This window comes from Mixophyes fleayi, chromosome 2, assembly GCF_038048845.1.
Source record: "Mixophyes fleayi isolate aMixFle1 chromosome 2, aMixFle1.hap1, whole genome shotgun sequence".
NCBI classification, from domain to species: Eukaryota; Metazoa; Chordata; class Amphibia; order Anura; family Limnodynastidae; genus Mixophyes; species Mixophyes fleayi.
In genome coordinates, this window is record NC_134403.1 from 64110143 (window position 1) to 64135373 (window position 25231).

Below are 25231 nucleotides of genomic sequence, written 5' to 3' on the forward strand. Positions count from 1 at the left end.
TAATTGTGCATTAATATTTCTGGCTGTCAAAAGTCATATCTGTCAGCAGTATCTACTAAATAATTTTTAGCACTCCTCAGTGCTTTTGGGGTGTCCTCCCTAATTGTGCATTAATATTTCTGGCTGTCAAAAGTCATATCTGTCAGCAGTATCTACTAAATAATTTTTAGCACTCCTCAGTGCTTTTGGGGTGTCCTCCCTAATTGTGCATTAATATTTCTGGCTGTCAAAAGTCATATCTGTCAGCAGTATCTACTAAATAATTTTTAGCACTCCCCAGTGGTTTGCGCTCAGAATGGATTCAAAGCAGTCCACATATGATCTGAATGAGCAAACAGGTTCTGTCACCAGTCCTGATGTCAGTGTTCCCAGTACGTCATCTGGCCAAGGCGATGTCAAACAACAGAGTGTTTTCAAATTAGTGCAAAAAACAAAAACCAAAAAAAAATTTACTGTATTGAAGCGAAAAAGAAGTGTAACTGAGCAAAAGTTAAGTGACGATAAAAAAAAAATTGCAAGCATGCCATTTTACACACGCAGTGGCAAAGAGAGAATGAGGCCTTCACCTTTGGCTATTAGTGGCAGATCCCAAAAAGTTACCCAGCCTACAATTGGTGCACAACTACTGTTACGCGTCAAAGCCGAGCAACAAGATAACAGTGAGGCATTACAGGAGAATATTTGCTCTGATTCACAAATGACAACAATCCCTGTGGAGAGTCCATCCAACAGTGGGATGTCTAATCGTGAGCATTCTGCTGATGTGTGCCTTAATAGCCCGAGTGTAGCCGGTGATACCCAAATTGAGGATGCCACTTTGGAATTAGAAGAGGATGAGGGGGAGATTTGTGTAGGCGACGAGGGCGCTAATGAGGATGTTGATGAGGATGAGGTTGTTTGTGTAAGTCCTGCACCAGTGGCAGCAGTTCTGGCACGTGACAAGAAAAAGGCCATTGTCATGCCTGGGCATAAAACAAAAAAATCCACTTCTTATGTGTGGAATTATTTCTACCCAAATCCAGACAACAATTGTATAGCCATTTGTAGTGTATGTGAAGCCACAGTCAGTCGAGGGAGGGACCTTAACCATCTTGGAACCTCGTCTATGTTACGCCATTTAACGAGAGTTCATGGCAAATTGTTGGGAAAAGCTGAAAGTTCTTCCCAAAAGAATACAAGCACTCCCTCATCAGCTAAGACCCTCCGCTCACCGACATACCGACGGCTACAAAATACACCCACCACACCATCCTCATCAATATCCTCAGTAGCGCTCGGAGTTAGCCCGGCATCCCACTTAAGGCTGGATAACTCCGGCACTATTATTGATTCCTCTGAAGAAAGCGTTAGTCCTGCTGCTGCTGTTGCTTCTGCTGGGGGTGAATCGTCATCCCAGAGGCAGGTTAATAAAATGAGCAGTCCTACATTTCAGCAATTAACTGTGAAACAATCATTTGCGAGGGGAAGCAAATATGACAGCAGTCACCCAGTCGCCAAGCGAATCACAGACGCCATGGCTGCAATGTTAGTGTTAGATCTGCGTCCAATCTCCACATTAAACGCAGCTGGTTTTTCACAGTTAACTGAGGTTTTGTGTCCGCGTTACAGAATTCCATCGCGGCACCATTTCTCCCGTAAAGCTATTCCACAACTATACCAAAAAGTGTGTAAAAATGTAGAGATTGCGCTTAAAAATGCCATTCTGCCCACTGTTCACTTAACCACAGATATGTGGACAAGTGGAAGTGGCCAAACCAAAGACTATATGACTGTGACAGCCCACTGGGTTGGTCATTCACCTTCACCAGCAGGAACAGCAGCAGCATGTACACCACTACGTAACATTTGTCACAGGCAGGCCACTCTTTGTATCACCGGCTTCACTAACAGGCATACGGCTGACAATTTGTTACGCAAACTGAGAGATGTGATTGATGCATGGCTTATACCACTCGGACTCTCCCCAGGGTATGTCATTTCAGATAACGCCAACAATATAGTGCGAGCATTACAGCTGGGTGATTTCCAACATATTCCCTGTTTTGCTCACACCATCAACTTGGTGGTGCAGAGCTTCCTACGAAATAACCGTGAGGTGCAGGAGATGCTTTCGGTGGCCCGTAAAATTTCAGGCCATTTCAGGCATTCAGCCACAGCATGTAGGAGATTACAGCAGCTCCAAGAGCAGTTTAACTTGCCCTGCCACCAACTTAAGCAAGAGGTGGTAACTCGGTGGAATTCCACCCTGTACATGCTTCAGAGGATGGAGGAACAGCGCAAAGCCATCCAAGCATATTGCACAAGTCATGACATTGGGAAAGGAGGGGGGATGTATTTCACTCTTGCACAGTGGGGAATCCTTTCAGTGCTGTGCAAGGTGCTGAAACCATTTGAAGTTGTGACATGTGAGGTCAGTGCAGACTCTGCTAATTTGAGCCAAGTCATTCCTTTAATTAGACTATTGGAAAAGCAGCTTGAGAAAATGAAGGAGGAGCTGAAAGCAAGCAATTCAGCAAAGTATGTTGGCCTTGTCGATCAAGTACTTAATTCGCTTCACAATGATCCTCGAGTTATTAAGATCTTGAACTCGGATCAGTACGTTTTGGCCACTGTGCTTGATCCAAGGTTTAAAACCTACATTGAGTCTTTACTTGTAAATGAGCGAGATGTGAACTTTTGCAAGGAGCTATTGCTCAGCAAGTTGGCCGCTGAACTGGGCCTCGGCTTGACGACGTGTCCTCCTTCACTTTCTCAAGCTGTTGCTCGTAAAAAATTAAATTTCCAAAAAAGAAGCAGGGAAGACACAGGGGGCAGACCAGAACAATTTAACATCTGGGCTGGTTTGAAGGATTTTTCAAAAAAATGTGTCACTTTGCCCATAACTCCATCCAATATGAGTATAAACATGCAAAGGATGGTGGAGGATTACTTTCAAGAGGTAGTTGATATGGAAATGTCAGACAGTCCCTTTCCTTACTGGGAAGAAAAGCAGGCCATTTGGAAACCCATGTACAAACTTGCTTTGCAATACCTAAGCTGCCCACCCTCCAGTGTGTACTCTGAACGAGTGTTCAGCACAGCAGGGAACTTAGTCAGTGATCGCCGTAGAAGGTTACTTCCCAAAAATGTGGAGAAAATGATGTTTATAAAAATGAACTACATCTTCCACGAGGAAGGCCTTCACCATCCAAGACATCCAAGCACTGACTGTTCTCTAATGGCGGATTCAAGCGGCGATGAATTGATAGTCTGTGATGATGACGTACACACTGATGAGGGTGAGGATTAAGCTGAAGATGATGCCGATAACATCTTTTTAAAACTTTCTATGTAAGTGTAGGGTGCAATCTACCCCCAAAGAGGAAAGGGACTTGTGGCATTTCCATATCACATACCATCTTGAAAGGCTGCTGTTAGGGCAATTTATCCTTAAGGGTAGGGTGTCATAGACAGAGTGACCCTAAACTGGCTTTGTCCATTTTTCATAATATTGTACAGTCTATAATGGCTGAATTTTGGGGTATTTTATACAAGTGGAGGGGGGCCTAGAGAGACAGAAACCAAACTGGCTTTTTCCATGTCAATTAATATTGTACAGTCTATAATGGCTGAATTTTTTGGTATTTTATACAAGTGGAGGGGGGCCTAGAGAGACAGAGTGACCCCAAACTGTCTTTCTCCATGTCAATTAATATTGTACAGTCTATAATGGCTGAATTTTTTAGTATTTTATACAAGTGGAGGGGGGCCTAGAGAGACAGAAACCAAACTGGCTTTCTCCATGTCAATTAATATTGTACAGTCTATAATGGCTGAATTTTTTGGTATTTTATACAAGTGGAGGGGGGCCTTGAGAGACAGAAACCAAACTGGCTTTTTCCATTTCTTTACATATTTAACTATAAGTGTAGGGTGTAATATACATTCAAAGACGATGGCTGCATTGCCAATATGCATAGATGGAGAGGAAGACAATCTGTTTTGTGTGTAGAATAGGTCTACCAACGAAGAATTAAACTGTTTTTTTGGATGATTTATTACCTCAACAATTAGATTACTTGTCTCTAAAACAGTTGGAGCACTAAATTGGGTTAATTTAGGCCCAAAAACATGGATTTTCCAAAAAAATAGCAAAACAAAACCAAACAAAACCAAAACCAAAACCAAAACACGCAATGGCGGTTTTGCAAAACCAAAACCAAAACCAAAACACGACGGTAATCCAGATCCAAAACCGAATCCAAAACCAAAACACGGGGGTCAGTGACCATCTCTACTAACAACACAGCCATGAAAAGAGAATGGTACCAAAACACCCTCCAAGAGCAACTTCTCCCAACCATCCAAGAACAGATTGGTGACGAGCAATGTCTTTTCCAGAAAAAGTGATACCTATGTGGCTCGGTGATCAAAACATCGAAATTTGGTAATAACTCTTTGCATAAACTTAATGTAATTGTCAATAAAAGCGGTTTTAAGGTGACAATGCCACGACCAGCCGCCTGTATAATGGATACAGGCGTCTGGCGGTGCCACCTCTAAACCACCTATCAGACCAATGGAAATGACGAGATAGCGACTCATCGCCCTCTCTCCAGTCACATTTTATACCTCACGGCTATAACAAGTGTCGGACATACTGTGCATCTAAATTATGATATGTTTTTATTTCACATATGTCGGATTTATAGTAATTGATTTTTGAAGTCGTAATAATTGTCGGTATTTTCATGTTCGGGAAATCGACTACCACCGAAATTGGCAATAATAATTTGCAAACCCTAAGAAACATTATATAGCAAAGGGGGTATATTAAGGAAGTAAAAGATGCTCCACAGTGGTGGAAGACACAGGTAATTGAGGAAGATGGACAAACTTTTGAAGATACTGAGAATGGCAATGAGGACCCACAAGCGCTGTCTTGGAGTCCTGAGGTGTGGTGTGCCAATCAATCGCTGGAGAGTGTAGGTGAAGCCAGGAAAGACCCAATACAACTTTCTTCTGCTAATAAAATATAGCACATAACACTTTTAATAATTCATCAGGTGCTAAACTAGGACATAATCACAGTCAAATATGTATTTAGAAGCCATGTGGAGGTACTAGATGGAGTTATATAGTCTACATACATGCACAGGATGTCCCAAACAAATTGCAGACTATAAGCAGAGATCAGTACCTTCATTGTGAATATGACAAGGATTGTGAAAAGTAAAAGGGATTTGAGGATCGAGCCAAGTAAGATCGACAAAGCACATTATATGTACAGCAGTCCCAATTAAGTAAAGCAAAGTATAAGCAAGCCCACCTTGTCAAGTAATGAGCTCTGCTTTCAATATATACATTGTACCCTGTTATTGCAGCTTGTTTGTTGCTTTGAAAAATATGTTCCCAGTAGTGATCTTTTTGTGGGATGTAAAAAACTTTAGAAAACTTTGTGGACATGTGTCTAATTTGTCCAATTTGAGTCTGCATAGCTATAGCTTGCTAAGATTTTTTTCTCTAAAATTGGGATTTTGCCAGAGTTTCTAAAATAGCAAGAGTTAGAATTTGTGATTTACCAAGGGTTTTGACAAAGTGAGTCAATTGGGGAGAAAGTTTGCGGCCAACTTCTAGAAAAAGGGTTGGTCCCCCTATACAAAGGCCAGAATCTTTACATTTGAGGAGGAAATCTGTTCCCAAATCCCCTCTAATTAAGCAATTACCACAGAGGAATATTCATAAAAGGGTCTACAAACCTTTAGACCCAAGGAATGTAGGCAATATACATAGGCAGACATCTCCCTCAAATGGTTACACTGAACTAGCATGGGATGAATTTAGAGAAGGCAAGGATACGGCCAACAGAGAAATTACCAAAGTACAGTTAGATATTTTGAACAAGTTAAATAAAGTACGCATACCCATAACTAACCCCACGCAACACCCAGATATACCATGGGATCAGGACTCCGAAAAATTTGGACCTTTTATAGACCTCACTAAGGATCAGAGGTGCTTGACAGAGGTAGTCCATATGGACACAAACCCCATGGGGAGAACACCTCCATCCCCCAAAAGGAGAAAAAGACGTCTGGGCTAGATTTACTAAGCTGCGGGTTTGAAAAAGTGGGGATGATGCCTATAGCAACCAATCAGATTCTAGCTTTCATCTATTTAGTACTTTCTACAAAATGACAGCTAGAATCTGATAGGTTGCTATAGGCAACATCCCCACTTTTTCAAACCCGCAGCATAGTAAATCTAGCCCGTATACCTTCAGAGGGAAATGAGAAGGAAGAATGTGCAGGGACAAAACCAAAAGCAAAGAGATGATTAGGTCATCTAATGAGGGGATTTTTAATCTTAGTAGTGTTCCTCTCACCACATCTCAGAACAAGGTCCTAAAAAGGGACTAAAATTTGCCCCTGTAACGCCGCTCAATAAATTTGAGACATATATTGATGTACATAGATTTATTCGCAATCTCACTCTCAAAAAGTTTTTTTTATTAAGGATCAAAGGGAAATTGCATCAATCTCAAAAGAGAAAGATGGAGAGGAACAACTAGATAGATTTACACATACAGACCTGAGAAACAAGTCCACTTTTTACCCCAATTTTATGAAAGGATCTTTTATTACCGCCTTCCAAAAACTGGTAGAGAATGATATTGAGAAATTGAAAATAGAAGAAAATTCGCTCTAACATCAGCAAAGCAGAGAGAAAGGCCATTAAGGAATTAAAGACAATCGAGAGATAGTCATAAAACCGGCAGATAAAGAGGAGGATCACTATCTTGAATACTACTGATTATATAGCGGAATTGCAAAGACAACTGGGGGACTCCAGCACATATGAACATCTTACATAGAATCCCCTTGTAAAATACCAGAAGGATTTGGAGACATTACTCAAGAATGCATCCCAGGAGGGGGTACTTAATAAAAGAGAACTGGATTTCTTAAAAATTAAGAATCCTGGGTTGCCAGTCATCTACCATCTCCCCAAAATGCACAAATCCCGTACCAACCCACCAGGGAGACCCATTATCCAGTTACATAGACCATTTTTTACAACCACTTGTTATCCAACGGAAGAGCTATTTGAGGGATACTAGTCATATGTTAGAAGTCCTTAAAGATATCAAGTGTGAGGAGGGGTTTATCCTTCTCACATGTGATGTAACTTCATTTTACACAATCATCGACCATGAAAAGGGATGTAATCATGTGGGTACCATTCTAAGAGATGAGTCTGACCTTCCACAAGAACAGATAGACTTCCTTCTCAACAGCATGCCATTTGTTCTACAACACAATTACTTTTGGGCGAACAGCGGGTTTTACAGGCAAATTTGCGGAACAGCTATGGGCGCGAAATTCGCACCCAGTTATGCGAATTTGTTTGTGGCCCTCTGGGAGAACCAATGCATATGAGCCAATAATCCCTTTGCTGTATATGTACACTAATGGTATAGTTTCATAGACGACAGACTTTGTGTATGGACAGGCACCAAGGAACAACTTGAAGCATTTTTGGTTTACATTAACAGTAACGATCTTAATATGCACTTTACGGCTAACTACAGTATGGAAAAAGTAGTATTTTTGGACCTAGAGATATACATTGAAAATAACGCTTTTGCCACTAGAACACACCTTAAAGACGTAGACTGTAATTCATATATCCCAGCCTGTAGCAGCCATCACAAGAACTGGCTGCACAACATTCCTAAAGGCCAATTTACCAGAATCAGGAGGAATTGCTCTAATACAGATCAGTAAGATATTCATGCAAAGTGTTGTATAAATGGGTTACAGTCTAAAATCTGTGGACTATGGTTAGAAGAAAATCACAAAAGTCAGCCAGAGGTAGGTCAAGGAGAAATCAAGACATATTCAGTTTCAAGTACCAGGCCTGTGATGTCAATGTATGATTTGAGTCACTCGGGATGCATTTATCACCCTAGTTTTCATTCAGTTTACAGTTTGTAGAGATTTAGGGCATCACTTGGAGATAGGAATAAAACCAGCTAGAAGGTTTAGTTTTAAACCTTAACCTTAACAAAAACCATGTTCCACTCCTGTAGGACAACTTAAAATGTGCAGACATATTTAGAGTGCTGTGTAGGTTTCATATGTCCTGAAGGACTCACGATTAGCACGCAGGAGCCACTAAAATAGATTGTGCCACTGCTCTTATATGATGAGACTGCTTCACTGCTGCAGGTGCAGGGTTTTTCACACCAACAAATATTTTCTTATCCAAATTAATGGATAATAGTGGACACCTCCGTGTGATCCCAAAAGGAAAATACGTAAATATAATATATATATATATTCCAACTTTTCATTTTACCTATGTGGGATTAGCCTAGTGACCTGCTGCCGGTAATGAGCTGCTTGTTACCATAGGCTCAGGCCTATATTGGCAGCTACTTCTGAACAACATATTGCTAGTTTATTGAGCCTTGTCTCTGTGAACCAGCATTCTTAATCCTGTTCCTTTCTTGCTGATTTCCCATGCTCCTGACCCCTGGCTCTAGGACGACTACTTTTCTGGCTTCTGCACCTGGCTCTCGGATGACTATCATTCCAGCTCTGGACTCCTGGCTATACCTGAACATTGCTATACTTGAGTCCTCAGGCTCATGCTTTGTACTTAATGTTACATTACATCTTTTTCACTGTAAACTGTTACTGTCATTGGAATTCATCCAACCTGTAACCACTATACAAATACCATAAACCCTGACAAACAATAGTAAAGTAGAGCTGCCAGGTATTAGTTTGCTACATGAAAAAACAGACAGGATTTGCAATGCATGAAAAAAATGTATTTGTTCCCTTTGCTTTGCAACTTGGCTTACCAAGGTATAAATTTGCATCGTTAGCCAGATGTACTCCTAACACAAAATAAGGCCCTTGAATTCCAAATGTGAACTCAAGAGCAGCAAGGAGCAAAATAAATATAAAATCTTAGGATTCCCTTGTAAAATACCAGAAGGATTTGGAGACATTACTCAAGAATGCATCCCAGGAGGGGATACTAAATAAAAGAGAACTGGATTTCTTAAAAATTAAGAATCCTGGGTTGCCAGTCATCTACCATCTCCCCAAAGTGCACAAATCCCGTACCAACCCACCAGGGAGACCCATTATGTCTGGGATAGACTCGCTCTATAATCTATTCAGTTACATAGACCATTTTTTACAACCACTTGTTATCCAACAGAAGAGCTATTTGAGGGATACTAGCCATACGTTAGAAGTCCTTAAAGATATCAAGTGTGAGGAGGGGTTTATCCTTCTCACATGTGATGTAACTTCATTTTACACAATCATCGACCATGAAAAGGAAAGCACAAGGCTGCCTTTCCTAGGGAGATGGGGTCCCCCTAGGGATACCCATCACGGTGTTGAAAGTATTAGGGCTCTTATAACACCCCTAGGTGGTGGGTGTGGGGCAATAGAAAATATTTAATGTTAAAAACACCATTTTGTCCATGGTGCGCTAAAGGTCCCAGGCTGCCATTAACAGTTTGTAGTAATACAAGCACCAGCATGCCCTAGCAGCCAGGGCCAGCTGGGACCCTTATTGCACCAAGACAAATGTAAATAAAATACACACCTCATTTGAAAAATAACTTTATTTGAAATAAATAAAAAACACCCATGCCCTGTAAATCAAACCAACATAATGGGCCTAAAACATTAACCGACAAATCCAATAAAGTGACATAGCTTGTGTAGGCCTCCTCGCCTACACCACCTCACCTTTTAATGCAGTTGCCGACCCGAACCTTCGCCTCCTCTTACCTGCCTCCTGGGGAGTCACTTGCTCGCTCAACCTGGTAATAGAGGAAAATATGCTCCTCACACCAGAAACTTCCCTCTAAATCACCAAAGGAGGCTGAGGCACAACAAAAACCCTGGGCAGGGTCAGGGGGTTTGTGCAAGATTTATAGACCAAGCAAGTTGCAACTCAATCCTAGGAGCAAAGACACTCCCTCATGTACATATGTATATACACTTTACGCTATTCGTGTGCAAAGCCACCCCTGGAACTCCTCCAACCCAACATCTGAGGAGTTCCCTGCCCGCTAAACCCAGTAACACAGACACTAGAAGCCATGTTCCGCACACTATGAACCTCCCTCCAAGTCACCACAAACGACCTAGACAGTACAGAAACTGGTCAGGGCGGGTACCTATACTTCATGAAATTCAAATGGTTCTTGGACCTGGTCTCTAAATAATTGACCAACCAATATTCTGTCAGCACATGCAACAGTAGGCCTCCTTACCTACGCCACCCTTCCTGTGCATAGTTCCACTAGACTGTATGCACATGCCCACAATCATGGAATTTAAACAGTATGGTAGACACTGGACAGAAGGCCAGGTTACCAAAGGACAGGCCAAAGCCAAAAAGTTGTCCAACCTCTGAAACTCACTGCTGTAGGGCTCGTCTTCCACTCATCCAGTCCACAACCAAGAAAGCCACTATCCCTTACGCTTAATGGTTCCTGTCTTTCCCAACAGCCAACACAGCGTGCCAGCTCACCCGAGGCATGAGGTTCCCCCATATCCCACATGTCAACACTGTACATCGAGCGTGAGGCTGCTGATATCGAGCCAACCCCGTGACTCCCAATGGCTTAGCACCACAGAAGTAACCAGCACACTTGACCCTGCAAGGGAACCAAGGAAATACAAACCATGCTCCTCACACTGTGAGCCTCCATCCCCACCAAAAGATGAAGGCTAAGACTTGGAAATAAAATATATCATAAACACCCTGGCCATGTGGAAGGGCAACCTGGGCAGGGTTGCAGGCAATGAAGAGATAAACTAGACTATGTATCTCCTTAGAAACCTTCCCAGTTCAGTACATTCCCCAAAATCTTTACTGATTGGCTGGCTAACTATAACTAACAGACCTAGTAATATCAGCTCATGCAGGGCTCAAGTTTTTCTTCTTCACCACAACCTTGGCACATACAGTATAAACCATCGGGCCAATTCCTGTCCTCTGTTATTCTAACTTAATTAAAATGTTCAGCAAGTCCAAATATTTATTTATTTTTGGTATATAGATCCAACCAATACCTTATAAACATGCATTTAGGTTTGTTGTATGTGTAACTTATTTAAAAAAAAGGCAATACGAATGTGCCAGATATTATATTGTCTATAATATAATGTCAGGCACAAAAAAAATATTATTGCAACATTTTTAAGTTTTCTAGCATTTTAGTGAAAAGTTACGTTTTTAAAATATGTTTTGGGTGTTACCATGATGTTTTTATATGTGCTTTCTTCACATTTCTTTGTGTTATCTACACATCAAGAAAAGAGAAGAGCTTGTTCTGTTCTGAGTCCTCCCCTCGTTGCCTCTCACGGCAGCAACTCCAAAGACATCACTAGCCCAGGGAGCGTATGTCAAATGTAAGCTTTATTGGGATTCCAGTTGCAGAGGTGATACACCGTTTCAGGCTAACACCTCATGTCATCATGGAAACTCTGCACCTATCAGCATATGTACATCTACATATACAATAGCACCACTGACACAAAATTGTTGGCAGTGTTACATTTTGGGGTCCTTCCAGACTATAGTTGGTGTCGTGGCCAGGAATTTCTCACATAGTCTTCAGATGAGTGCGGAAGTTCGTGTTGCTGGCGTTTCTGTCCCGCATCAATCAATTAATTACTAGGCCACTGGATGAGGCAGCCCTTTTGCAGGTAAAACAGTGAAAAAATATTGTAATTTTTCTACAGCCCATAGGAGTAGTAAATGGTAGCCCTGATACCCCATGGGGAAAATGCAGAAATATTTAGGAATAGGAAGCTTTTTCATTCCATAAATGTACACGCTATATGTGATGCCTCTCTCTTTATCTGCAGCATTTGTGTTGATTTTCCAAGAAGTGCTAATGACTCTTTTGTCATGAGGCAATCCCTCATATAGCGGTCATTATCACAGAGGCAAGGTGGCGAAGTGTGGCTATTGGGTAAGAATATTAGTAATATGTACTTTTTTTGACATTTTTTTATCATCATCATCATCATTTATTTATATAGCGCCACTGATTCCGCAGCGCTGTACAGAGAACGTCATTCATATCAGTCCCTGCCCCATTGGAGCTTACAGTCTAAATTCTCTAACATACACACACACAGAGAAAGAGAGACTAGAGTCAATTTTGATAGCAGCCAATTAACCTACTAGTATGTTTTTGGAGTGTGGGAGGAAACCGGAGCACCCGAGGAAACCCACGCAAACACAGGGAGAACATACAAACTCCACACAGATAAGGCCATGGTCGGGAATTGAACTCATGACCCCAGTGCTGTGAGGCAGAAGTGCTAACCACTTAGCCACAGTGCTTTTTGTTTCATGTCAGTATTTGTAGCCAAATACTCCCTCATATATGTGCCATAATGCTCCTTGTCTTTAATTCGAAATGTAAATGTGTATAACACAATGTTTAAAACATGTTAATATGGACATGTATGCATGGTTTTTCAACTTTGTCATTCTACATATTCAACATAGGTTTGTTAATCTTTGTTGAATATTTTGTATTTTTTTTAAAGGAGACAGCGTGTACCCTTTCCACCCTTGTCTCCTCACTCCTATATTACATTCAGCCACAGAACAAGAAGTTGTATATAATGCTGTGCATACCTCCACCAGATCAGTCATTGATCGTTGTTTGGGCTTTTAAATGCCCGATTCCGTTTACTTGACCAGTCCAGAGAAGCCCTCATGTATGTTCCAGATGTAGTGTGTAAAATTATTATTCCATGTACAATCTTTCATAATATCACCATTAGGAGTGGGTTGCCAATGGACGAGGAGGTGGCTGAGGAAGAGGCTGATGATGGTGAGGAATACATCCACTCCCAGGAGCAACTGCGGTTCCAGGAGTATGTCCTCCACATATATTTTCCTGTAAGTGTTTTTTTCTTTAAAATAAAATTCTATACCTCAACATATTTATTGGCACTTGATAACATTTACCATCCCACATCATATTATAATTATGAAAACATGTATAGTGGCTGCTCTCAAGAGGTATGTATGGCCATAGAATACATTCTGTGTGAAAATGGAGCATACATGTTACCTTTTAAAAATGGTGGTGTAACTATTTATTTTTATTAAATAAACACAAATAATTCTGCAGCATATCTTGTTTTACCACAGAAAATGTGATCTAACATATTTAAAATAAGAACTTGGACTCTGTATTCACTATGTAATGGATTATTAACTAATCAAGGACAGCAGAGTTGGTCAAAATCATTAAGCAATTTATTAAGAATATAATATATATATTTGTTTTTCCAAACAAAAAAATAAAGAAAGTCATTCATTGAAACAAATTAAAATTCGAAAATAAGCATTACAGAATAAATAACATTTTTACTTTGTTTTGTTTCTTCTTTTGCCCCCAGGGCCATTGTTTGATGCTGGCTTCCGCACCTGGCTATGTGTTGCCTGAGCACTGACAGATGAAGGAACAGAGGCAGGTGTTGAAGCCTCTGCTCCATCAGGCTCAGACACATGGGAGCCAAATGGGGTGGCCAGGTCCTAGGGCTCTGGGGACAGTTTTATCGAGGAGTGGAAGCTATGCATTGGCATTTGCTTGTATTGCTGGCACCAACTCCCACTGCAAAAATTGCATTTATGTGGCTGTTATTTGCTTGCACATGAGATTCTACTGCTGTTAGTTAATTGGAGGAGTACCATCATGATCTTTTGATTCTCAATAGTGAGACTGCTTAGAGCTCCTTCAGGAGCTTGGTGCTGTGGATAGACCTTTACAGTAGGAGAGGATGTTGCTATCTCTGTTTGGCCCTCTTCCTCCTCCTCCTCCTCTTCCTCCTCCTGTGTCTCCTCCTCTGCCACTAAGGTGGATGGTTGGTCCTCATCTAAAAGACACTAATTTAAAAATCAAGCACCCAACCTGAACCTTAACATACTTTATATAGATTGCAATTGTTAGTGAGGCTAGGCATTACTAAAATGAAAACCCAATTTTAATCAAATGTAGCAACTACAGATATATCACTTTCTGTGCTCATAGATGAAGCAGATACTTTTAATGTCAAGCATTTATACACTATTCAAAAATTCAATTGTATTTCTCAAATATAAAATAGTAATTATAATTACCTGACTCTTGATATGGTGTTGCAGTAGGGGAACCTGCATCACTGCCCACTACTCCAACACCTTTTATCTGTTTCATATGAAAGCAGGCCACCGCCGTCCGATCTACAGGTGAAATTTCAACAGTTGTAGATGGGCCGCCGTCGATCTTACTTGCATAACAATGGTCATCCCTCAATTTGTCTTTCAAGTCCTGCCACCTGTTAAAACAATATAATAAAAATATTAAAACAATTTTTGTCAAGTAGTTTGGAAAAAACACACTTCTGGGGAAACACATGTGAACAACTTCTTGCCTTTTTACTTTGTTTTAATGTCAGGATGGTAAAAGTACTCGGCAATATAATTATTCCACAAAGTTTTTTGTGACCCTAAACACTAAATAAAGAGAGAGCAGCTCTCTAGCCACCAGCCAACTTCTCAAGCATCAGGTTTTTATACGTGACACTCCTCCCACAGCCATATCCTGATGGACAGGTGACAGTCCCACCTTCCCTTTAAAAGGGAGTTCTCTCAGCTGCTCTTGTTTGCTCTGACTACAGCACTCCCTGTCAGCCTGCTGTGGGAAAAGACACTTCAAACCATGTAAGTTAAATCAAACTTTATACTATTATTTTGTCACACATATGTCCTCTTTGCAGGTTGCCAACTAAATATTTCCCTTTGTTGCAGTAGAACATATTAGTGTTGAAAATAATAACATTTTGATTGCGTTATTGTTGCTTGAGAACATAGATTGGACTATAATAATAAAGTTTATATGCATACATCCCAATCACATGTCAGTAATATAATAATTTTTATGTAATACCCACCTCTTTTTCATCAGTTTGACTTACTCGGTGATGTCCTCCCATATCACTCTTTGGCTGATGTTTCTGTGTCAGGGTACGGCTGGAGCCAGTGTGCTCCTCATGTGGCTGCACAGATATTTTCTGTGTAAGAATACCAAGCTTTTGTTTATATTTTTGCTTTTGCCATTCTGCAGCATACCAAGTTGTGGCTTGCCTATGTGACTTTATATACAGTATGAGTAAACGTGATTGTCGGTGTTACTTGGCCAAAATTTGCAGCAGATTATGGTGTGTAAGAACGTTACGCGTGCACACCACATAGAGTTCTGTAACGTGATAGCAATGTTTGTATATAGGCCATTTTACTTAAGGGATCCGAGGAAGCTCGGCAGCCTAATTACGTTCAAAAGGACAGCCCTCTTACCATTGCACAGCCAATCAGCATAGCAATTATTGAAATATCTCATTAGTTGTAAGCATGCAAGCTGATAGGTTCAGCTCCTCATCCTGACATGCTGCATGGACAAGCACTACAGGTCACCTGTGCCTGTGCAAAATGTAGTAAAAACTCAGGGCATATGCCCTGGACAATTTCCATAGTTGGGGTCGGGCACTCTATCATACAATTACAGGACGATGGAGAAATCTGAGGAGGAGGCTGCCCAAATTCGGCGGTGGAATAGACGCCGTAAGTATGCATGTGACAGTATGTTAAATGATACATATGTTTTCCCTGTAGTCTAATTAGTATAACATTCTATGGCAGTTATAGCCAATGGTGATTTTCTATCTGTTTAGAGCTGTATGTACAAGAAGCTACTCCTAATTCCCCTAGGACATGACACCTTCATACTCTTTGTTTGCTGGCAACATTAATTTAAAAGATGGACAATGTGTTAGACTTATTATTTCTGACCTCACCCAATATAACTACAATGTGCAAATATGATGCCCACCCCCTTAAGAATGAAAATATGGTATTCTTTAAGATAGGTCTCTGGCATTATATATGGTCAATGTGTAGAGTGTGAAAAAATAACACAATAATTGATTAACAACAACAAATGAATTACATAAACATGACACTCTAACTTTTAGATGACTGAATGTTGTCAAACCTAAATGTCTATATATGTTTATGCAAATAATATGTATAACAAAAAATGTTTCATGAATAATTTCAAGTTAGTCACCCAAAATAATTGTGAAGCATATCAGCTTTTGGCTTGATGCTTTTTGATGTGTAAAATATATTTGTGTTATAGTATGTGTAGACCATAGGCCATAGGCCTATTAATGACAAATATGGAATGTCACAGTCGCTATTAATTCCCTTGTACCATGCCCCCAGTGCAAACATGTAAAAGATCCAATTTCAACAAGATGCATAATGATGTTTACGTAGTAGTCTTTGTGAATATTGAATGACACTACAACTTACATAGAAGGAAACTTATATGTGTTATTTTTCTCTTTCCATAGCTCCAGTAAATCACTCTGGATAGCAAAATCCACCTAACTCAGGCATAGCTGAACTACATCCAACAGGAAATGGACATAGTCCAGGTATGCCTAAGGAATATTGCAAAACAAAGCAATTCACAGTTATGGCACTGAATAAGTTTATACTATTTACACTATATAATAAATAATATCTTTTGTATTCATATCTGTCTGGTTTATATCTACTAAGGCTAGGAACACACTGGAGGTTTTTCAGCTGATTATCGGGCCAATCACCCGATAAACGACCATTCAACCACATATCACGTTAGTGTGTATAATCACAAGATGAACAATTGTTCCAAAGTGCCGATTGTCGTTTAATTTGGTTTGTCATACTGTTTAATAATCTCGTTCCATATCACTTTCCGATCATGTAGTGTGTATGCACTCACGATCAGGATCTATATAGGTTTGCATAGTCATGGTCTTTTCAGCCGATGCCGGTAATGAACATGTCCCAGTGACTTAAATGTAGAGAGTGCTGTAGATAGAATAGTTTGTTTGTTCGTTGTGAGACTGAAAATTTGTTTCAGAGTCACAAAAGCTAATGGAATTGTAAGGACATATGGATAGCTATAACGGGTTGGGTACTAAATTACGGCTTACTGAAAAATGACAGTAGATGCCACGACTCAAGGATCCCAAAAATTACGGCTGGTAAAGGGGTGATAAGGTGCTGGACAATGCTTTTACTGAGTCGTGTGCATTGCACAGCACGCGCGTCCTTGCTCACCCATTTAACAGCCGCAATCACACTGTTGCCGTGCAAACTGACGTCATTCTGGAAGCCGGGATCTTCATGCGTCGAAATGGTTCCACTTCAGTTTTTCAAACAGTCTTCAATGTCAGCATGCCTGGCATCAGAATTTCGGGATCCTCGAGTCGTGTTGTAAGTACTATCGTTTTTAGTAAGCCATGATTATGACTATGACCGGCTATAACAAGGCAGTTTTAATCAGTGTGACAGGAATGAATGAGTGATTATTATGCTGTTATTCTCTAAACGACTAGAGGACCAGATGAAGAGGACAGATCTGAAGGTAAATCAGTGTGTACACATGAATGTACACATCAGTGTGTATACATGAATCACACGATTGAACGGAGCTTCAGTCGTTAGTAAAATCGTTGTAGATAACACATCAGTTGGAACATTCTTCAGTGTGTACCTAACAGTGTGTTTTAGCACAGAAAAAAAGAATAAGAACATTTTTAGATCGCAGTTACAGTAGGTTATACATTTATTTAATAAGTTCTTAATATGTACATTTATATTTAGTACATGGGAATGTCACAAAACATTAACATTACAAAGAACTACACAATTCTCAGAAACAACAAATGTACATATGTAATGACAAAAAGCAACAAACAAAGACCCCACAGCAGTTTAACAGTCATAAGGGAACAGATGGTACAACATAGCAGCACAAGGAAAACCTAGTAACATAAAATGATGCACATGAGATGTGTATCATAAAACAAATCATTAGTATATGAGAGTATTGCTGGTCCTTTGAAAACTTGAGAAGTGTGTATTGTAAGGGTTAAAAGAAATCAATTGCTACTTTGGAGTAGTGTTTTATCTCTAATAATACTTCGGTAGTTAGTGTACTTTTTTTTAGTTATTTGAATCAATTTATCAATTCAAAATCTTGAGAATGGTAATCTCCACCATATTGCCTGGGAAACTGAAAAGGTATTTTTTTGCACCAGAGCATGCCTTTAGCCAGCAAAATCAGTTTTCGAAAAAATGTAATGAAAGTCTGGAAATGAATTGAACCCAAAGAAAAAACTATCCAGCCATATCACTTCTGAATGATTTTTGATACAGATGTAGAATGGTATCTCCCTGATGTGGAGCCCATGAAGAGGGAAACAAGAAGAAGAGGATTCCACTCATACAACCAGCGATCCAACGCAGGTAAGTTCTCCCTTCCGGCAGTGCTCCACGGGCATGGTGACAGCGAATCTGTGGAGGCAACTTAGGCCATAGGCCTGGCATCAGTAGGAGTTTAGTCCTTGACACTAAGAGACCACGCCCAACCTGGTTCCCATTTGCTCCCTAAAATTAATGTTGCGCAGCATACCGGTCACATAGAGCATTGTTTGGACCATAATGCTGCTGTTGTTGTTGTAGTTACCACTAAATTGGTTAGTATATACTAGCTCAGTAGACAGCTCTGTCGGAGGGTTGTTGTGTGTCGCCCCTTCTACTAGAAGCCATTCCTGGGAGTTCCAGATGACCATCAACAGTAGACAGTGACTACACGGTGAGTGTTCTCTGTTGGGTTTTGTCTTTCTCTTAGTGAGGCTCTCACCAGTGAATCTGTGAGCAAGATATTCGGGCGGGAGACTTCCCTGCCGCGAATAACTGCAGCCCAGCACCCAGGCCAAGACAGAAATCTCTACTCTTGCCCATCACTTCGAAAACTTTCTTCTTTCCCTCCTGTATTATTTCACTTGAATAAATTGTTGTACTCTTCCACCTAACCCGAAGCATTGTGAGGGGAGCTATGTGAGGATTCAGTGTGAATGGTAGGTGGACCGATCGTGATCAGGTAAGAAACTTTCCGTAGGCGCTACACAGCCAGGTATTTTAATGTATCATTTGCTTAAAAGTATTAATTGAAGCCACACAATCTAATAAGAAGCCACAGTTAAACCGTATATAGGAAGAATAGCTCAGGATCTAACAGGGAATCTTGAGGTATACCACCAAATATAGGTATAGATAAAGAATGTGTCATTTACTGAATCTGAGAAATAAAAATTGAATTAATAACCATGTAGCTGTCTTATTACAAAACCCCAGAGGATGAAAAAACTGAACAAGCATAGAGTGAAAAACGCTGTCAAAATCAGCTGATATGTCAACATGAGAATTAAGAAATAGCCATGGATACAGCCGAGTGGATGTTTTCTGCCACTACAGAGATAGCTGTCTCTGTCCAGTGAGAAGCACAATAACCAGATTGCAGATGGTCCAACAGATCATTAGTTTTGAAATACAGTAATTAAGAGTTGGGTGTAAACAGACTGCAATAACATTAGTCTATGGCCATGAATAATACAAGCAGCAGTAACATGCAAATCAATATTTCCAGCAGTATTTATATGAAGATAATGAACCAAATCCACAAGTTTTCAAATATAATCATTATATTTATCCATATGGTAAACAAGTTTAGCCATACATAGGCCATTTAAAGGGAGACAAACAGACTGTAATATTACAGAACAACTTTATGCTATATGTCACGCTTGAAGTTATGGCAAAAAAGCATCGACCTACAGTATGTAAAATATAAGGAAATGGAACATGATGGAGAACCATTCACAGTTCCCTGCCAGTTAGCTTAAGAAATAGCCATCATAGTTATTATTTATTTAATTATTTATTTATAAGGAGCCTCAGATTCTGTGGTGCCGGATACAGTGAGCAAGTAAGAAATAGATAAGGTAAGACACATAGGTAGCACAGATAAGTATGAGTAATGCTATGGGAACTCACAGAGAATGCAGCAAAAGGCATGACAGGACATACGAGGGACTAAGACAGTAGACTTACATGAGAACAAAGGTAGAGAGAATCTTTATGATCTAAAGGGTGGTGTGTTGAGAGATATTAAGGCCAACTGGGATAAAATGGAGATGATGGGCGGAGGAAGAGGAAGTGATGTAAAAGATGGTCAGGAGGTAGTAGGATAGATAAGCTTTGAAGCAGTGAGTTTTGAGTGAGCATTTGAAGGATTGTAGGTTGGGGGGTAGTCAAGTAAGGCAGGGTAGGGAGTTCCAAAGATTGGGCAGCACAGGAGAAGTCTTGGAGGTGAGCATGGGAGGATGTAATGAGACGTGAATTAAGGCAGAAGTCAGAGGCAGAGCGGGGTAGCCGGGTGAGTATGTACTTAGAGACATGGTTAGAGATGTATGAGGAAGACGTCTTGGTAAGGGTTTTGTAAGTGAGGGTAAGCAACTTGAACTGAATCTGACATGGAAAAGCAGTCAATGAAGGGATGATGAGAGACAGGTAGGCCAGTGAGAAGGAGGTTGCAATAGTCAGAATGAGAAATGAGTGAATGTACCAGGAATTTGGTTGTTTCCTGAGAGGGATGGATTTTATTGATAAGGCAGCTGTGGCAGAATTTGGTGATAGTCTGGATATAAGGAGTTAAGCTGAGGACAGTGTCAAAGGTAACTCTATGGCAGCGAACTTGGGTGACAGGAGAGTTATGTTATTGACCAAGAGGAATATTATTGGGAGGAATAGCAACATTGGCAGGAGGAATGATAATGAAATTCGGATTTGAAGATGTTGAGTTTGAGGAAGCATTGTGATAACCAGATAGTGACAGCAGTGAGACAGCTAGATACTTGGGAGGGGAAGGAGCGAGACTGGTCAGGGGGGAAAGATAGATTATCTTGTTATCAGCGTAGAGGTGGTAATGGAGGCAAAATGATTGAACTAGTTCACCGATAGAGGTGGTGCTGAGAAAGAAGAGTAGAGGTCCAAGGACAGAGCTTTGGTGGACTTCAATAGAAAGAGAAAGAGGGGGGGAGAAATAGTCAGAAGTAGAGACACTAAAGTAATGGCCAGAGAGGTAGGAGACAAACCAGGAGAGAGCTGATTTGCGAAGACCTAGGGAGTGAAGGGAGGTGAGGAGAAGATAATGATCAAGAGTGACAAAAGTAGCAGAGAGCTCAAGGAGTTCAAGAACGGAGAAGTGGCCTTTAGACTTAGCTGACCGTAAGTTGTTTATTACTTTAGTGAGTGCAGTTTCAGTTGAGCGAAGGGGACGGATGTCAGACTTGAGAGGGTCAAGAAGAGCGGGGAAAGAGAGAAAGTGGGTCAGATGATTGAAGACAAGTCATTCAAGAATTTTAGAAGCAAGGGGAAGAAGAGATACAGGGCGATAGATGGAGAGACATGGTGGGTCAATGGAGGATTTCTTGAGAATAGGGAAGATGAGAGCATGCTTGAAGGCCAAGGGGAAGATACCAGTGGAGAGAGAGAGGCTGAAGAGGTGAGCAAGGTGACAACAGGCAATGGGAGAGAGGGAGCATAGGAATTTAGAGGGATTGTATTTCCTGGGAAGACAGGGTGATATATGGTGGAGAGGGGAGTGACAGCAGATAGAGGGGATAGGCTTTGGAATGTAGTATGGAGCAATGATGTGGGGAGCCATGTGGGGGGAATGGGTGGAAGTGTTGAATATAGAGTAGTAAGGAAAAGCAGAGCCATGAATTAGGAGAGTGGGCCAAAGTCAGTCCAAATCCAGTTCAAACTCCAGTTTCAACTCTTCATGCTTCTGATGGCAGACAGAGCCTTGAACAGGCTTGATAATACAGTGTTGAAAGACGCTGAATCAGCTGTTGCAGGGGGAGGGAGTGGCTGGGCAATTAGTACAGCAGAGTGATTAACAGAGGGGATGTTGCAGGGGAATAAACTGACAGATCGAAAAACAGACCTAGACTTCTTGAGTGTGAAGTATGCAGTCAGGGAGAGAAGAAAAACTCAGGCGCGCAATATGGAGTTACAGGTGATTGTTGAATCTTGTCCTCATGTAACTTTGTTTTCAGGTAGAATGTTCAGCTCTTGTCCGACTCTTGTGTAATGTTTAATATACTATATAAATCTGTCTATAAATGTGTAACATATCCACACTGGCTAACACAGTTCAGGATCTCTGAAATACCTCTCAGAAGTGTTATCTAATAAAATATCCATACTATTGCAGAAAAGCACAATCTTATTTATATCATATAAAAAATTATTTGAATTGATATGAAAATGCCTGGACACATCTGTAGTCTATAGCTGAAAATCAGCTATACGATTTCAAAGGTCATTGTTAGGCCAATTCTAACCAATAGTTCAAGAAAGTTGTGATAATCATTGGGAGTTGTTAAAAAAAAACTAAAGCCAAAGGTATAATTGAAAACTAGGAATCAGCCCATTAGTCTCTATAATTAATATATTACATGTGACATATGCAACATCGTGAATGAGATCAGAATACTCACCTGGAATTTCACCTGAAACACAGGAAGCATCGCACTGAATTCCCCCAATTACAGCTAAACATGGCAAATGATAATGATCTTTACATACTCAGTAACATCCTTCTGATTATGACAGCTCACTTCTTTCATATGGCTTAATTGTGTGAAGTATCTCAATTATTATTATTAGACAACAAAGGCACTCAATGGGATGAGGGATAAGCATGCATTAAAGTCATAAGTGATGTATGGGAAGTATTTCCAATTATTAGTCACTGAACTATAATTGATTTATGTATAACGGACTAGTTTGTAATCCAGGATAACAAACAGTCTGGGAGAGTGAACATGTCAACAGTTTGGACTCCTCCATGTTTAAAAGTTTAATTAATCTAATTGAGAATCTTCCTTAACGAATCAGTTTGAATAATATTGGTCCTTCCATATGTAACCACTTTTTTAGTGCTGGATGATTTTTCAGTAAAAGGCTTTTAAAGATTTGACATTCTACTTTAACATTTAACAATACACTTTGCAGACTGTGCGGCAACAAAGGATTTAATTATGTTGTCTTAGAAAACTCTGCGATATAATCAGATTCAGCTCTTGGCAATGTCTCTGTTTCATCATTTATTGTGTATCTTTTTTATTATTTCTTCATAGTCTAACAATATTTTCCCCAACATTAAGTTATGAAGTACAAGCAAATCACATTACTTTAAATCTCTCGACACACATCAGAGGAAAGACACAGTTTCAGTTTATTAACTAGACTAAAAATATATTTGCACAGCTACAAAGGAAAAGTCCCATTTTTGTTTAAACTGAGAATATTCAAAGGTGGAGAGAGATTTTTTTTTTAAACTGCCATATAGTTTATATACGTTCTAGTTTACATATGTTATTTAGCTTTAGATTGTAACGTGTAATTTGTATATCTTGATAGGAAAAAAATCTGTATTCGTTAATGAATGCTATTTTTCACTTAAAACATCTATGTGTATATAACAAATGCACCAGATACCCGGGGCTAGATTTACTAAACTGCGGGTTTGGGAAAGTGGAGATGTTGCCTATAGCAACCAATCAGATTCTAGCTGTCATTTTGTAGAATGTACTAAATAAATAATACCTAGAATCTGATTGGTTGCTATAGGCAACATCTCCACTTTTTCAAACCCACAGCTTAGTAAATCTAGCCCCTGGTTTCTTAAACCAACATGTAAAAACAAAATAGTGCATTTATCTGTGGAACCATACTTCAGGGGGCCTACCGAACCATTATTTGTCCCTGGATACAGTATAATGTCCATAAAAATATTTTACATACATATTATATTGTAACATTAAATGACATATCTTACTTAAGTATCTTACTTTCTGTCCGTATCCCCACTCCTCTAACTTTCGTAATTTCATACGCTATTTATTGTTGGCAACTTACCCCATTAACACCAAAGGTGCCATGAACTGCTTCAGGTGTGAACTCATATAGTAGGGCAGCTCCGATCACTGCTCCCAACAGCTGGGCACAGACATAACAAACAGCACGGAGGAGGGAGATCTGAGATGACACCAGGAAAGCCACAGTCACAGCTGGATTGAGATGGGCACCACTGATGTGCCCCACTGCCTGGACAAGTGTTCCTATGCCCAGGCCAAAGGTGAGGGAGATCTGCAGTACAGTTGGTAGCGCTGATGGCCAACTCATGGTGGAGCCCAGGCCAAAAAAGACAAATATCAAAGTGCCCAAAAGTTCTGCTGCAAATGCCCTTGTGAAGGGCCCAGTGCACATCTCCTTCATTGTCAATTGTTAACGTATGAACAGGAGAAGATAACCTGGCAGTTCCTTTTAAAATGTTTGCCTTCTCTTGATCTAAATGAATGATATGTGCATAAACACTGCAACAAATTATATACCAGGCAGGAAGATTGCAGTGTTACAAGGGGTGGAACCCAGTTCTCAGATAATAGCTTCCTTCCATCACAGGTACAAAACTTTCCAGCTCCAGGCTGCTGCAGTGACTCCTCCTATAGTGCTATAGGTAAAATAAATTACCAGCTGCTCTGCCCGTGAGACAGAAATTAATATTCCGGGCCAGAAGTAGCTGGTTCAATTCTATCATCTCCAAACAGATCTAGACTAAACCCATATGACTGTATGGACAAAAAGTGCAAATCCACAGTGCAGATACTCTTTTGTGCAAGTATGCTCAGTTTTATGGAAAATTGTTGAACTATACCACTAATTGTCCACTATGCACATTTAAAGATGCACATCCATCTTTCAGCCTTTGTAGGTTAACATGGTGGCATCTGTGTAGGTGCAATTGCAGTTTCCAATAGAAAGAGTTAGGAGGATCCTGGTGTTTGGGAGTGCAGATTGGATGTACATATGTGCCTAATTTACTGAAATGGGAAAATTTTAATTTTGTGGCATACTAGTATGGGTGTGCTGGTCTAGCCGCAGAGGTATTATGGGCCACTTGGTGCGCAAGTCGTGGTATGGTCCTGGTGTGCTGGTATAGCCCCGGAGGTAATGTTGGGCCACATGGTGCACAGGCCAGGTATGATACATGTGCTGGAGCCCCGGAGGTAATGGGTCACTTGATGCGCAGACTGTGGTAATCATGCACAGGCCAGGTTTGGTATGGGTGTGCCGGTCTAGCCCCAGAGGTAATGGGCCACTTGGTGCGCAAATCGTGGTATGGTCCCGCTGTGCTGGTCTAGCCTCGGAGTTAATGTTGGGCCACATGTGCGCA

The 25231-nt window shown here is 40.5% G+C and overlaps 1 protein-coding gene across 1 annotated transcript in view; it reads right to left on the reverse strand.

Moving 5' to 3' along the window:
• Positions 1-24336, reverse strand: part of LOC142141047 (aquaporin-2-like) — a 34734-nt gene extending 10398 nt beyond the window's left edge. Inside the window, exon 1 of the mRNA XM_075199132.1 lies at positions 23914-24336. Within this exon, the coding sequence (XP_075055233.1) occupies positions 23914-24273 (360 nt within the window). The 5' untranslated portion in view covers positions 24274-24336. The remainder of the gene's footprint in view (positions 1-23913) is intronic.
• Positions 24337-25231: the final 895 nt, after the last annotated feature.